The 16,486-nt window shown below is 36.2% G+C and overlaps 1 protein-coding gene across 2 annotated transcripts; it reads right to left on the reverse strand.

Annotated features, from left to right (window-relative positions):
• Positions 1–1,459: 1,459 nt before the first annotated feature.
• Positions 1,460–13,439, reverse strand: LOC127455011 (MFS-type transporter SLC18B1-like). 2 transcript variants are annotated; one of them, XM_051722529.1, is made up of 15 exons: positions 13,336–13,439; positions 13,046–13,179; positions 12,769–12,864; positions 12,607–12,680; positions 12,268–12,415; positions 10,016–10,172; positions 9,666–9,802; positions 6,488–6,589; positions 5,942–6,033; positions 5,763–5,858; positions 5,425–5,499; positions 5,225–5,318; positions 5,033–5,082; positions 3,115–3,205; positions 1,460–2,125 (listed from the first exon to the last, which is right to left on the reverse strand). In XM_051722529.1, exons 1-14 carry the CDS (start codon positions 13,355–13,357, stop codon positions 3,121–3,123), a joined length of 1,362 nt encoding a protein of 453 aa, XP_051578489.1. In that variant the 5' UTR covers positions 13,358–13,439; the 3' UTR covers positions 1,460–2,125; positions 3,115–3,120. The 2 variants fall into 2 exon arrangements, with proteins under 2 accessions (XP_051578489.1, XP_051578488.1); XM_051722528.1 differs by having other exon boundaries at positions 1,460–3,205.
• Between the last annotated feature and the right edge of the window lie 3,047 nt (positions 13,440–16,486).

The following is a 16,486-nucleotide window of genomic DNA, read 5'->3' on the forward strand; positions in this document are numbered from 1 at the left end:
TACACAACACCTATTCCTTTAGTATTAAAGGGATATATAATATAATGCATTTATTAATTATGATCTATGGAAGATCCCACATTGATTGTGAACTATGTAAGATAACCAAAGATTGTTTTATCATTTACAGAGTGTACTGGATTCTGAATTCTCTCAACAAGTAGAGCCAGATTTTGGGCAAATCCATCAGACGGTAATATTTCTATTATTGTTGTTCACCATTACTTGTATTAAATGCTGAGTTACTTTTGTCTATTTTGTTTGCTCTTCTGGGATATGTTTGTGATCTCTTATATAAAGCCTGGATCTCTCTGAAATCTTTTCCAGGTTGTCTCATTGTATGAGAACAGAGCCAATCGATCAGATGAGTTATCAATACAGCGCGGTGACATGATTCATGTGCTGTACAAAGACAATGACACTTGGTGGTTTGGGTGTTTGGTCAGAGGACAGGAGGGATATTTCCCAGCATCTTATGTTGCTTATGAAGGTATGTGGTTGGGGTTTAATAATTGAAATTACATGCATAATAGTGGACTCTATGTATCTCCCAAGGGAATTTTGATGAGGAGCTGTAGAAGCACAACCATCACAGTTAGATCAGTCTGAACAAGTCAAGTGTGAAACACCAGTTACATTTACATTTATGCATTTGGCAGACACTTTTATCCAAAGCAACTTACAGTGCACTTATTACAGGGACAATCCCCCTGGAGCAACCTGGAGTTAAGTGCCTTGCTCAAGGATACAATGGTGATGGATGTGGGGATTGAACCAGCAACCCCTGATTACCAGTTATGTGCTTTAGCCCACTACGCCACCACTCAGTTCAGGTGACATTAAATAAACTGTTTTCTTATGATAGCTTTTAGTCTTAGCTGTGCTAAAATATTGGCCTTCTTACCCCAAATGAGTTAAAATTGAAACTCTTTGGCATGAAAGACTCCAGAAAGTGCCTTTGGAGATAACAAGGCCTCACCCAGATAATACAGAATAGGATATCTTTATCATAATGTACTTTCATGTGATGTTGCAATAAAAGGGTGCCATGAACTGGAGCAGCCTGTGCCTATATAAATAAGTCCCCATTTCAAGGGCACAATGGTAATGGCTCGTTCCTTGAGGGGATCAACTCCAACAACCCCATATTTAGACCTGCCTGACCCTGTTTTTCTCTGCTTTGTCTCTTGCAGCTGTCTGCAGTCATCAGTGCCTCTGAAGAACTTAAGTTCATCTCAGAGTTGGAAACTGATCCTGAAGCCTCCTCCATTAAGTATGATTGAAGATTTCAGTCTCATCAACTCTCTCTCCTCTGCTTTTAGAACATTTGGTTTAGGCTTCAGTTAAATTTGACCAACATACTCTTAGATGTGCTTCGCAGGGAACTAAATTTGACTATCGAAATGCTAGCAAATGTACTTGGGTTGTAATAGACACAAAATGAATGCCAATTCAGAGTAACTTTCAGTTTTAATACAATGTAAAAACATTTAAAGACAACAAAAACAGGCATTTGCAACATTTAATGGGACTATAATGGGATATATATATTTTTTAATTGAAACATATTTGCAAAATGTATCCATTCTAATTGTAAAAATGGACTATTGTATTTTATTATATTATTATTTTGCCCACCCCACTTTGGTTGCATTATAATACTGTAAATAGTTCCTGCGGTGGTTATCACATTTTGACTAAAGATTGTGGAAAATGTTCGAAAATGTAATAGAATAATGTGGAAGAACCACTGCATTTTGATTTCATGTTGTCTTTAACAATTTTAAGTATTCACACACTTCTATTGTATCTTTATGACATTTGTGGATATGGATTGTAATGTTCTAATGTATTCTATTTGAAGTGCCATTTTTGTGTGAGTATGCTGATTTTGTTTTCTTCACGTATATTCTTAACAGAACAAAAAAGAAGAAGAAAAAGGTGAAGAGAAGTGAAGTTCCCTTTGATCTTCATCAGGCTGACTCATCAGATCCTGAGATGCCTTCAACATCTTCCAGAAGGAGACCTCTCCCCAGACAAGGCAGAGAAAACAATGCATTTGAGGATGAAGGACCAAACTGATATGCCCTGGTCTGATTTTAGACATGCCTCTGTTACAGTGGAACTGAAGACAAAAAAAAGACAGAAACACAATGACGTGTTTCTAATAGTGTGTATGTTGATCTATTTTTTTTTGTAGTTTGCCTTATTACAGAATAGATATTTTTTTATTTGTAATGTAGTTTACAGGATTATTTTGTTCTGTATTTATGTTAATAGTTATTTAACATGTATTTGTTTGTACAAACATTGAGTTTTCAGTTTTGAAAAAAAAAATGTTTTATTTAAATTAATCTAAAATGTAACCATAACAGCTCATCCAGTAGTAACCATATCTACATATAAACAAGCAAGTAGACCCCCCCCTCCCCCAATGCTGCAACCTCCCCAGTGTTTACGCCAAATTTAAGTCCTTGGTTGGGGTCAATATTAGTATAACTGCACCAAAGAAACCCAGCATATGAAACTATTTTGATGCACATTGTAAAAAGGACATTTTTGTACATTTGTAGAAATGTAATTTGTTCCTATGAGTAATATGGCAATAGCATAAATCTTTCAAGTCAACAGGAATGGGGTCACTCACAAACTCGAGCCAGTGTGACTAATCTATGTTAAGTAACACAAAAATCCTGCATTCTTGCAAAGCTCCAAAACATTTTTGAAGTCTTTCAGAGATCTTTGAAATAATACTTCCTACTGTACTCAAAAACACACACACACACACACACTGATCTATAACTTTTAACATTTGTAACTGATAAATTTATGCAACCGCAGAGGAATATTTTACTCCTATTATTAGTCTCCTCTCTTATTGATTTAATCTGTTTACAGAACATAATGTTTAACTGATATATAATATATTCCTGGTTTAATGGCAGGTCCATATAAAATTAATACTTCTGTGTTGACAACAGACCACCAGTGTAGTTTAAACACTGTAACATAGATCCTTTCTGGATTTTGGATCTGTTACTTTTGTCATATTCCATCAGTATCACTTATTAACCAGCAATATGATAACATTTCTGCTTCCTTTGAAAAGCATACAGCATCTCAGCTGACGTCAGCTCTGATATGATCGTTCTTAGGAAGAAGAGGAGATTTTTCTGTCGTTTCAGTATTGTTGGCCTTTTGTAACCTGAAATGAAAATAAAGGATTAGGCATGATCAGTGCTTTCCTACTGTGCAATATATCTTGGCAGTCTTGACCACAAAATCTAACTGATGACTTGCCAAACCAATTATTTTGATAAAGTAGAGAATGAATAAATAATATAAAAATATACGGTAACACTTTAAAATAAGGTACCATTTGTTAACATTAGTTAATGCATTGGGTAGAATGCACAATGTGTGTGTGTGTGTGTGTGAGTGTATATATATATATATATATATTTATTTATTTTTTTTACAGAATTTGTTAATCTGTCAATGTTAGTTAATAAAAATAAAATTGTTCATTGTTACTTTACAATAGTTCATAGTGCATTAACTAATGTTAAAGGGATAGTTCACCCCAAAATGAAAAATTAGTCATTGTTTACTCACCCCTGTGTTGTTATAACCCTATATGACTTTCTTTCTTTTTCTTAACACAAAGGGAGCAATTGTGAAACCATGTTGTGCTCAGTGAAGTCATAAAATGGCAGTTTATAGTGAATACATCTTGAAGCTTCAAAAGAATGCAAAAATATAATTCAGAAGTTTAATAAATTATTCAATGATTGTTATGAAATCATACGATAAGGTTTGGTAAGAAACACTGAAATCGAATGTATTATTTAGTGAAAATGTTCACTGACCATTGATCTCCTGTGCACGTTCAAGATAGGGTACGAGAGCAACAGTTCACGCAGCTTCCTTGCAACATGAGACGTTTAAGTGAAAACTTGAAAACAGATCCTCCACAGTGATAGCGACAACAGAACACAACAAAGCTGCACAAAACACAGAGAACAGAACTTACTAAACATGTCTGAAGAGTTTGTAGTCGAAGAATTGATGCATTTCTATGCCCAGCCTTATTTTTTACCCGGAAATCAAACAGAAACATTAAGGAGGCTACAGGCAGCCACAGTCACACCTTGTCCTAACCTGGCGGCAAACGACACACGATAAAAGGTATATTTTCTATGGTAATCAGAGTTTTTGTCCTAACCAACAGTGACAAGTGACGGTACATTCTACTGATCACTTGTTTTCTATTTTCAGCATTGTGCGGGTAACTCCGTCCACTGTGAACTGGCACCGGTCCAAAAACTTTCAGAAAAATAAGGCTGGGCACACAAATGCATCAATTCTTCGACTACAAACTCTTCATACATGTTTAGTAAGTTCTGTTCTCTGTTTTGTGTGCAGCTGTGTTGTGTTCTGTTGTCACTATCACTGTGGAGGACATGATTTTAGATAGACAATGTCCCGATGTCGTGAGGGGGTTGCATGAACTGTTGCTCTCGTGCCCTATCATGAACGCGCACAGGAGATCAACCGTTGGTGAACATTTTCACTAAATAATACATTCGATTTCAGTTTGTTTCTCACCAAACCTTATCGTATGATTTCACAACAATCATGAGTGTCATTGAATAATTTATTAGACTTCTGAATTATACATTTGCATTCTTTTGAAGCTTGAAGAGGTGGTCACCATAAGCTGCCATTGTATGACATCACTGAGCACAGCATTTTTACACAATTCCTCCCTTTGTGTTAAGAAAAGGAAAGAAAGTCATATAGAGGTACAACAACACAGGGGTGAGTAAACATTGACAGAATTTTCATTTTTGGGTGAACTATCCCTTTAACAAATAAAACTTTTGATTTAAAAAAATGTGTTAGTATATGTTGAAATTAACATTAACCAAGATTAAAAAATGCTGTATAAGTGTTGTTTATTTTTAGTTCATGTTAACTAACATTTTTAACTAATGTGGAACCTTATAGCAGTGTTACCAAATGTACTTACTTCTTCTTTTGAATTTCTTCAAAGGTAAAATATGTTACTTGAAGGAGGGCCTAAAGAAAGCAACAAAATATAAGTTTAGCCAGTAAATAAATACTTGCTCTCGGAGTTCACATGTCAAAAGACAACCTAAATTGATCGGTTATCTTCTTGTTGAGAGATATGCACGGTTGCATATGAATATTTTGTTCTTACAGCGAGAAAGGCGAGTCCTCCTTGAATCCCTGCACTCCATTCAAAGTTTAGTGATTGTGTGATGTATCCACCAATAGTCGGGCCAAAGAACATCCTGCAGTGAAATGAAAAATATAATTCAGATTTTAGGAAACAAATACAGTATGCTTGAATAGCAAATTGCACAAGTATCGTCAACAAAACTTCTGTTCAATACACACCCAGCAGACCAAATAGCTGAGAACAATCCTGATACCAAACCCAGTGTACTCAATCCTTCCTCAAAACCATATTCACTGCAATAACAAGAGCACATTTTTATACATTTAATACAGTATTGGTTTGTATTGTTATAGTTGTTTTTTTTTATTATTATTTTTTATCAGCTTCAGGTTTAACTCCATTCAAACAATTTCAGGAATTTCGAGTGAAACAACTTGGTAAATAAGTGACAATAATGGCTTTTCATAAAGATAATAACACTGACTCAGCCTTATGTGTGTGGCTGTGTGTTTCACAGTGTGAATGTATTGTTGTTATGATGGTGCATTTGCCTCACTGTGCACAAGTAATCATCTCAGCGAAAGTTGGAATGCAGGTCATACACAGAGAGAAGCCCACCACAACCAGCATGAGAACCGTGAGCCAGAGCTGACTAAAGACACACAAACCCTGAACTGCTTAGCAATGGGTTAAAAGTAACTTGTAACTTTAAAAGACAAGAAAGCAATACTTTACTTCTTAATGTGGAAAACAGGAAGTGGGCCAAGGAAACAGAAGCTAACCGCTGTGGCCATTCCACCAATCACCATCATCCATTTCCTGATTGACTGCACACGGAATCAGTTACCAACACAAATTATGCCAAAAGTTTGATATACCTAAACATCCACTTCAAAACAAAATGTTACCAAAAAATGTAGATATTAAATATTTGTTAAAGGAATATTTTGGGTTCAATACAAGTTAAGCTCAATCGACAGCATTTGTGGCATAATATTGATTCCCAGAAAAATTAATTTGGACTCATTCAACCTGCTCTCTAGATATCGTATCGCCATCGGCCACTGAAAAACCCATATCGGTTGACCGCTAGTAATCAACATTGTGCCACAAATGCTGTCGATTAAACTTTACTTGTATTGAACCCTGAATTACTGAAGTAATTGGATATTGTTTACTGTTAAATTAAGGGTTATTGGGTGACAGAATACATCTTCCAAAGACAAACTGCTAACGTAAAAAACATAATCTCTGTAAAAATGATGATAATGGTTGACTTACAGGATATCTATCACTGATCACACCGAAGATGGGTGACGCCGCTCCATACGGCAATGACAGTCCAATCATGAGAAGTCCCACTGAACCAGCACTGAGGTTAAGCTGTTCAACAGGATGCACAAAGATATTTCATATTAGCATGGTCCTTTTCTTATAGTTTATGAGTTTGGACATCTTCTCTAATTGGTCAGATTTGACCACCTATACCAGGGCTAGTCAACTGGTGGTTTGGCCCTCCGACTGATTTTTGATCAAACTGTCTCGCCAGCTGAAATACCAGAGTGCTCTCCGTGCAAAACTCAGCGTTCATAGGCGCGAGCCTCAGCAATTAGCGGTGAGTTTAACAGTGCTCAACGGCGCATGCAACAGCATTCAGTCATCATCAGTTGTGCGGACCGGAGCACGTGTTTAAGCTTTTCTGCCGATAGTTTAGTTACACTGATTTGCTAAACATGGATGCACCGTTTAGGTGAGCATTTGACCGCGTCTTTTTCAATCAAATGTATTTCTATAAAACTGCTTAATTGGGTGGAGTGCGGTCAAATCTACATATGTAAAAATTGATCACCGCAGTTGTGAGCGCATATGCACATTAGGCAACAAAAGCAATCAATTATGAAAACTGAACGTTCAAAGAAAATGTGCTGAAAAGTTTGCTTTTATTCACTATTCTTGAAGTGTCAAACGGGCGTCTCATCAGTTCAGTGTCGGTAGTGCTTGTAAAAACACTGATATGTGAAACTGAACCTGCAAATATCCTGATTATACATGGTTCTATACAGCTGCGAGTCAGCCCTCTCAATCACGAACAGAATCAACTCAGTTTTTTCTTCTTTTGCCAGTGATTATCTGCACAAATGTCTGGCTCCTGCACTGGTTATTGTGTGCAAATTCACAATATTTGCAGGACTCATTTTTTTATTCACTGAATAGGATGATACTTTATAGATAAAATGGAAGAATAGACATTTTATCTCTTTTTTTCCAAAAAGAAAATTGAATTTAAATGCATTAAGTAAACATGACATTTCTATATGATCATTGATTTCATATGTGGGTTAATATTGTGAGAGGGCTTTAGCAGATCTAAATGTTTCTCATCAGTTTTAATAATTTGTAAACCATAGCCCTAAAATGTTAAAAAGATTATTATGTTTTAGTTTTTTGTTTTTCAAAGTAAAGTTGATCAAAAATTATTTGGTAGTTAAGAGTAAAAGTCATGTTTGTTCTTCAGCCAGATCTTATGATGGAATTTATGGCCAGACCTTAAAAGATTATAACTCAATATACAGTATACCCTGTGACTATTTTAATAGAAATAAATGCACTGTTTTACGTTTTTCTTGTTGTTGGTTTTTTTTATGTAACGTTACTTGCGATGAAAGTGTTAGCTAAGATAAATACAGAAAAGGTTTAGCCCCCGCCAAGTTTTCATCTGGATAATCTGGTCCCCGCAAGAAAGTAGTTGAAGAGCCCTGACCTATACCATCCTGATGTTCAAAATCATACTTCAGAAACTGAGAAGTATTGTCACATTTATTTCAGTGAAACTTTGCCAACACATTGTGGTTTCAGAATTGTATTCTTTGAATATTAAAGCTGAAGTATGTAACTTTTACTGTCTCCTATCCCAGCTTAATATGTAGAGACAGCCATAAGTTTTGAATTTTTTTATTTTTTTTCACCCAATTTGGAATGCCCAATTCCCAGTGCGCTTTTAAGTCCTCGTGGTGGCGTAGTGATTCGCCTCAGTCCGGGTGGAGGAGGACGAATCCCAGTTGCCTCTTATCACGTGGCTTGTTGAGCGCGTTGCCATGGAGACATGGCGTGTGTGGAGGCTTCACGCCATCCACCGCGGCATCCACGCTCAACTCACCACACGCCCCACCGAGAGCGAACCACATTATAGCGACCATGAGGAGGTTACCCCATGTGACTCTACCCTCCCTAGCAACCGGGCCAATTGGTTGCTTAGGAGACCTGGCTGGAGTCACTCAGCACACCCTGGGATTCGAACTAGCGAGCTAGCGAACTCCAGGGGTGGTGGCCAGCGTCTTTTACCACTGAGCTACCCAGGCCCCCCAGAAAGCTGTTTTGAAATTACATACTTCAGCTTTAAGTGGAATTAAATTGGATTAAAGGAATATTCAGGTTTCAATACAAGCTTAATCGACAGCACTTGCATAATGTTAATTACCACAAAAAATTATTTAGACATTCCTTTTATTTTTTATTTGAATTTATTTTTATTTTTTTGGTAATCAACATTATGCTACAAATTCCGTCAATAGAGCTTAATTTGCATTGAACCTGGAATATTACTTTAAAGGAATAGTTCACCCAAAAATGGAAATCTCATGATTGTCTCACCTTTAAGCCATCCCAGATGTGTGTGACTTTCCATTTTCAGCAGAACCAAAGTTAAGATTTTTATAAGCACATTTCAGCTCTGTATGTCCATACAATACAAGTGAATGGGTGCCATGAGTCTGCAGGCTGTTTGATGGTCCAAAAGGCATATTTAGCCAGCATAAATGTAATCCACATGACTCCAGTCGATCAATGAATGTCTTCCGAAGCAAATCAACATAAATAAATAGATAATTTAAACTTTATTATCTTTTAAAAAAACGCTTCCTGCTAACAGTCGTCCAATCACGGAGCTGTCGCCTGATGTAATCATGATGGCGCGTTCACGCGAAAAGTCGGATACGCGCTTCGTATACAACAGGGGAACGAACGTCAGGCGAGAGTTAGGTTATTTCAAACAGCATCCCAGCGCTGGCTGGAAGTGACGATTTAAAGTTTAAAACATTTTAATTATAGATTTGCTTCAGAAGACATTCATTGATCGACTGGATTCGTGTGGATTACTTTTATGCTGCCTAAATATGCCTTTTGGACCATCAAACAGCCTGCAGACTCATGGCACCCATTCATTTGCAGTGTATGGACAAACAGAGCTGAAATTTGCTTATAAAAAAAAAAAAATTTAATTTCGGTTTTCCTGATGAAGGAAAGACATACACATCTGGGATGGCTTACAGGTGAATATATATATATATATATATATATATATATATATATATATATATATATATAAAATCACACATGATTCAGGTAAAAAAACAACTTACAGAAACTGCTGTGTGTATATCAATGAACATAAAGATCTTACTTTCTCGATGGCAAATATGGACAATGTTGCATCCAGGAAGCCGATTCCTGAACTCAGCGTGAACACCACAAAACAGATAAGCAGGATCTTTACTCTGGTACACAGTCTGAGGAAAGAATTCTGGGAAGGAACCGCATCTAAATGAAAATGAGATAAACAGACATGTTTACCTCTGTAAAACAATCACAGTTCAGACATGCTGGACATGGGAATCACATCCTCGTCTGTTTAGAAAGAATGAGCTCTATGCATTGTTGTTCATAAATCATTCTAATCAGCAAAAGTATTTAATAATTCATCTTTAGGAAGAGATGTACCACGAATAATGAAAGTATGAATTTGATACCAACCAAAGCTTGGTAAAATCCACATATTGAGGGGAACTGTCGCAAACAGAAGGCATCCTGTGAAAACAAATGGGATTTCATATCCGAACGCCTGATACAACCAACCGCCCAATGGAGGTCCCAATATTAGGCCAAGCCCAGTGAAAATCTCCATAAACCCCTGTAAAATAAGCACTTATAAGTAAGACATTGGCATTACTGTTTTAATTTAATCATAAAGTAATAAGTATAGGGACAGACCTAAAGAATTTAGTACTTAGGTCAATGACAAGTCACCCATTTTATTTGGTCCAAATCTGTTAAATTATTCAAAAATACATTAAAAAAATGCAATTCACACAAAACAATAAATTAAATACACCTCTTCTATGATGAACAGATTTTCAGTTTCTGTTTTCAAAGTCATTTTGATATATTTTCTGGTGCTTAAAGGTGCACTCAGTAACTTTTGTCTTTGTGTCATCTTGGACTTACACTGACACCTAGCGGCTTGGATGCAACATCATTTAAAATCAATAGTTTTCAGTTTCAGAAGCCATTGTAGAAATGTAGTATTCACAGTCAGCCATGATTACTTTAATCAATGAGTGAAAGTGTAAAATAACAGGACGGTTACTGAGATTAAGTGAGTAGTATTCGGCTGGTCATGTGATTCTAAAATGGCCACCCCCATGTGTGGACCCTCTCCATGTAGAATAAAACAGCTTTTATAAGGTTACTGATATGACTGAAGTCTTCATCTCATGTGAGTGCTCATGGTTTTATACATATATTACAATTCATTTCTTTAATAGTAAAATTTTTTTAGTGAGGAAAAAATTACTGAGTGCACCTTTAAAGTAAGAAAAACTAATGTGGTGTAACTGTCCAGAGATCAAAAGCCTCATTAAAAGCTTACATTTTTGAAAAAAATTAATGTTGGTACGAGTAGTGCAGAATATAATTTTTTATTCCTATTCCTGTAGCTCAGCTGGCAGAGCATGGCACTAACAATGCCAAGATCATGGGTTGGATTCCCAGGGAACACACGCTTAAGATAAACGCATCTGCCAAATGCATAAATGTAAATGTCAAATATTATTATTTCTCATAAATAAGCAGCAAAAATGTTGTTTTAAAACAGGATTAAAGATGCTGTACACGATTTTTTCATGGAAAGGTATGCAAACAAATGTTCTACTCCCTGAAAGATAATAATGAATTAAGTGTCCTGAGATATTTCACCTGTCTCTGTGACAGCACTAGAGCATGTGAGCAAACAAAAATGTGTCCGCGGGCCACAGTATCTGGTGCTTTTTGCCTGTCAATCAGTTTGCGCGTTCTCATAGTATTGTAGTTGCAGTGAGTTATTGAGGCTTAATGCCATTTTTTTGCCATGTTGCTCATAACTGTTGTCAGTTGAGGGCGCTATTTTGCTGCTGTTACTTTTAACAACCGTTTCTGCACGATGTCGGCCTCAATAAAGCTCATTTGTTATCTTTGGAGTGCAGGGTTTTGGAAAGAGGGGCGTGGCTAATTCAACAGCTCCTTCTCATGGAAGTAGAACAGCTAAAATCTATTGCAGCACCTTTAATAATTGAAAAACTTTTGTCCACCAAAATCAAAGCCATGTGGTGTAAAAAAAAATGTAGGTAGCCATTCAGTTGTCATGTGATAAAAATAAACACGCAAACAAACAGAGAAGACCCCTTTAGACCCTGATGACTGTGTGTGAAATTTAAACAAAAAAAAATGGAGTAACCCTGAGAAAACGTCTTGATATTCATGACTCAAAAATGTATGATATTTGTAAAAAACAAAAAACAAAAAAACATTGAAAAACTACTTTGAAATTAATGATAAAGTTGAGTACTTAATCATGTATACAAAGTGCAAGGAAAGTATTTTAATAGCATTTACTTGATGCTTCCACCACATGTCATAAAAATGTATGAAATCAACATGGACACAAAGATTACATATGAAACGTGTTTTAAACCAGATTTTTTTAAAGCTTTCACATTTTTATCACCTTATTTGCCAATGACCCAACTATTACCTTTCACTTAAAATTGTAAATCTAAAATGGATCCCCCAGCTGTTGTATATGCCTTGACTGTGAGAAACTAAACAACCAGGCAGACACTGAATGACCTAATCTAAAGATCCTCTCGAGCAACAACACGTCTTTGTAACATGAACATAACTGCGTCCATTGTCCTTTTACTCCAAAACACCATAACTGCACTGAAAGACAAGGATCCACTACAACTCACCAAAACGGTTGCTATGTTGTCAGGAAATACTTTTGCTGAAACAGCAAAAGACGACGTAACGGCTGCAGAAAAGCCCACTGCATTTATACACCGTGTTATAAAACACAGCACTATGAAAACAGTCCCATCAGACACTTGGTCAAGAAACCTGCAATACAAATGAGAAATATCAGAAACAATAATGAATATTTAATGGTTTAATGAATGTTCACATTATATTTCAACTAGAAAACATCAATTAAGATGAACATTTCAGGATATATTCAAAATGACACTTTATTTGACAATACAAATAGGCATAACCTTTAACACAGAGCAAATCGTCACTGATATACTCACCCGAAGAGTACAGTACATACACTTGATACGAACAAACCTGCGACAATCATAAACTTGGCTCCTATCTGGACAATCTGAAACAGAGGTCAAACACATGGCTGTAGTATGCAATCAATCATGCAAGACTTGAATTTTTATCTTCTGAAAAAATGATTAACTTACATATTTACCAAGTAACAAAGACCCAACCAAAGTGCATAATGCATAGATTCCAAATATTAAACCAATCATAGCTTGACTAACACCTTTCTTCTTTGCCTAGGGAAACAGGGTGAAAGCAACCTTAACATGCTTGATGTAAACATTCTGAACTTTAGTAACAGCAGCCTATGTTCAAACACTCTATGCAATGCATTTAGGACAAATTTTAAGGACAACTCTATTGCATTTCATTTTATAGGTTATTATGCAAGGAATGTTATATACAGAATGCATGTACCTCATTTGGGAAAAAGGGACCCAGAATGGAATAGCAGATCATTGAACTGAAGTTTATAGATGCCATTGCAATAAGTGTTAATATTTGTTGTCTGGTCATTTTAGTGGCTGGAGTCTCTGGTGGTGAAGACTCACCTACAAAAGTTAACATGAATTCACCGATGAGTTAAGAAACATTGTTTATATGGTCAATGGCAGACGCAGAGTTCAAGGTTCAAGATTCAAAGATTCAAAGATCCAAAAAAGGTCTAAAGCTGAAACAATAGCTAAATCATAAATGTATTTACATACCTCTATTTTGATCGATCTCCATTGTCAGGTCGCTAAGATTTGGTAACTAATCGGCGTGCGCAACCTGTCAGCTAGGAAAGCCAACATAGTTCTGCCCAACCCCCGAACGAATCGTTCTTTTGAACCGATTCTTTTTGATGACTCAGACGAACTGATTCACAAAGCTTATAGCGACTCCACAGTTAGGCTTTTTTTAATTTTATTTTTTATGTATGTAAAAATGTGTTAATGTAAGAGCAAAACTGTGAGATTGGAAAAATATTGTTAATATTATTATTAATAATGTGACCACTAATTACGTTCTTAATACTGTTGTTAACAATAATGTTGGAATACTAACAACACTTGACATAAACTATATTACAAAATATACCGAAAACAATAATTGTACAACAAATATGAAAACTAAATACCGCGCGAGGACTTCAGTCAACATTATGTTAATGAAGTTCTTTACAATATTGTTAATGATAATGTTGGAATGATAACAACAAACACTACGCAAACTATATAAGAAAATACATCGAAAACAAAATGCAAAGCAATACTTTCACTACAAGATAAAACGTAAACGCCACGCAAAACTTACAGGTGCATCTCAATAAATTAGAATGTCGTGGAAAAGTTCATTTATTTCAGTAATTCAACTCAAATTATGAAACTCGTGTATTAAATAAATTCAATGCACACAGACTGAAGTAGTTTAAGTCTTTGGTTCTTTTAATTGTGATGATTTTGGCTCACATTTAACAAAAACCCACCAATTCACTATCTCACAAAATTAGAATACATCATAAGACCAATAAAAAAAACATTTTTAGTGAATTGTTGGCCTTCTGGAAAGTATGTTCATTTACTGTATATGTACTCAATACTTGGTAGGGGCTCCTTTTGCTTTAATTACTGCCTCAATTCGGCGTGGCATGGAGGTGATCAGTTTGTGGCACTGCTGTGGTGGTATGGAAGCCCAGGTTTCTTTGACAGTGGCCTTCAGCTCATCTGCATTTTTTGGTCTCTTGTTTCTCATTTTCCTCTTGACAATACCCCATAGATTCTCTATGGGGTTCAGGTCTGGTGAGTTTGCTGGCCAGTCAAGCACACCAACACCATGGTCATTTAACCAACTTTTGGTGCTTTTGGCAGTGTGGGCAGGTGCCAAATCCTGCTGGAAAATGAAATCAGCATCTTTAAAAAGCTGGTCAGCAGAAGGAAGCATGAAGTGCTCCAAAATTTCTTGGTAAACGGGTGCAGTGACTTTGGTTTTCAAAAAACACAATGGACCAACACCAGCAGATGACATTGCACCCCAAATCACAGACTGTGGAAACTTAACACTGGACTTCAAGCAACTTGGGCTATGAGCGTCTCCACCCTTCCTCCAGACTCTAGGACCTTGGTTTCCAAATGAAATACAAAACTTGCTCTCATCTGAAAAGAGGACTTTGGACCACTGGGCAACAGTCCAGTTCTTCTTCTCCTTAGCCCAGGTAAGACGCCTCTGATGTTGTCTGTGGTTCAGGAGTGGCTTAACAAGAGGAATACAACAACTGTAGCCAAATTCCTTGACACGTCTGTGTGTGGTTGATGCCTTGACCCCAGCCTCAGTCCATTCCTTGTGAAGTTCACCCAAATTCTTGAATCGATTTTGCTTGACAATCCTCATAAGGCTGCAGTTCTCTCGGTTGGTTGTGCATCTTTTTCGTCCACACTTTTTCCTTCCACTCAACTTTCTGTTAACATGCTTGGATACAGCACTCTGTGAACAGCCAGCTTCTTTGGCAATGAATGTTTGTGGCTTACCCTCCTTGTGAAGGGTGTCAATGATTGTCTTCTGGACAACTGTCAGATCAGCAGTCTTCCCCATGATTGTGTAGCCTAGTGAACCAAACTGAGAGACCATTTTGAAGGCTCAGGAAACCTTTGTAGGTGTTTTGAGTTGATTAGCTGATTGGCATGTCACCATATTATAATTTGTTGAGATAGTGAATTGGTGGGTTTTTGTTAAATGTGAGCCAAAATCATCACAATTAAAAGAACCAAAGACTTAAACTACTTCAGTCTGTGTGCATTGAATTTATTTAATACACGAGTTTCACAATTTGAGTTGAATTACTGAAATAAATGAACTTTTCCAAGACATTCTAATTTATTGAGATGCACCTGTATGGCAGCACTTTTGAGAGACGACTCGGTTGTGAATCGGTTCAACTGGTTCTTTGAAATGAACCGTCCGAACGAAACGATTCTCTAAAATGCATCGGACCTCCAAAGACTACAACCAGTGTTGGTAAGTTACTCTAAAAAAGTAAATAATTACTAACTACTAATTACATCTTCTACAGTGTAATTAGATTACTGTACTAATTACTCTGTCTGAAAAGTAATTGCATTAGACAGGATAGACATGAAATTGTTCTTTTAATTCTGTCAAATAAATCATATGAAATCAAATAAATTATTCATGAACTGGCCAGAGAATTTAAGGGGGCTGTATTAAATTAGAAAACATACATTTTAACATTAGATGTTACATTTCTATTATAAATTCACTATTGTTTTATATAGAATTGTTCTATAGTCTATACAGTATTTAACTAAATTACATCAGAAGTAACTGTAATTAAATTACTGAAAAAATTAAGAGTAATCAATGACAATGTAATTTAATTACAGTAATTAATTACTTAGTAATGCATTACACCCAACACTGGCTACAACGCAGAAATTTCCACAGTCTCTTTTTCTGGTCTCAATGACAAGAAATATAAAAACTACGATCAAGTCGGAGCGAACCAGACAGAGAACAACCATTTAAGTGTTAGTTGGAGTAAAAATAAATATTAGGCTCAACTTGTGCAGTTGTTGGGTGTCATAACAACTCAAAGTAGTTATCAACATAACTAACCTCAGACAATCGCTTCATGTCATCTACTCACTCAGGTGAGGCACTGTCAAAAAAACGGTCATCACGACCCTTACGTATTGGCACATGCCACATGCTTCACAATTTTTTACATATGTAATACTCTAAACATCACATTATCTATGGAGTTATACTTGTGCCACAATTCTGTGCGCACAAAATTATATTTTGAGCGCACAAAATTTTTTCTGCGTGTGCAAGATGATATTTTGATCATGCAAAAAGGTA

The sequence above is a fragment of the Myxocyprinus asiaticus genome, chromosome 17 (assembly GCF_019703515.2).
Source record: "Myxocyprinus asiaticus isolate MX2 ecotype Aquarium Trade chromosome 17, UBuf_Myxa_2, whole genome shotgun sequence".
NCBI classification, from domain to species: Eukaryota; Metazoa; Chordata; class Actinopteri; order Cypriniformes; family Catostomidae; genus Myxocyprinus; species Myxocyprinus asiaticus.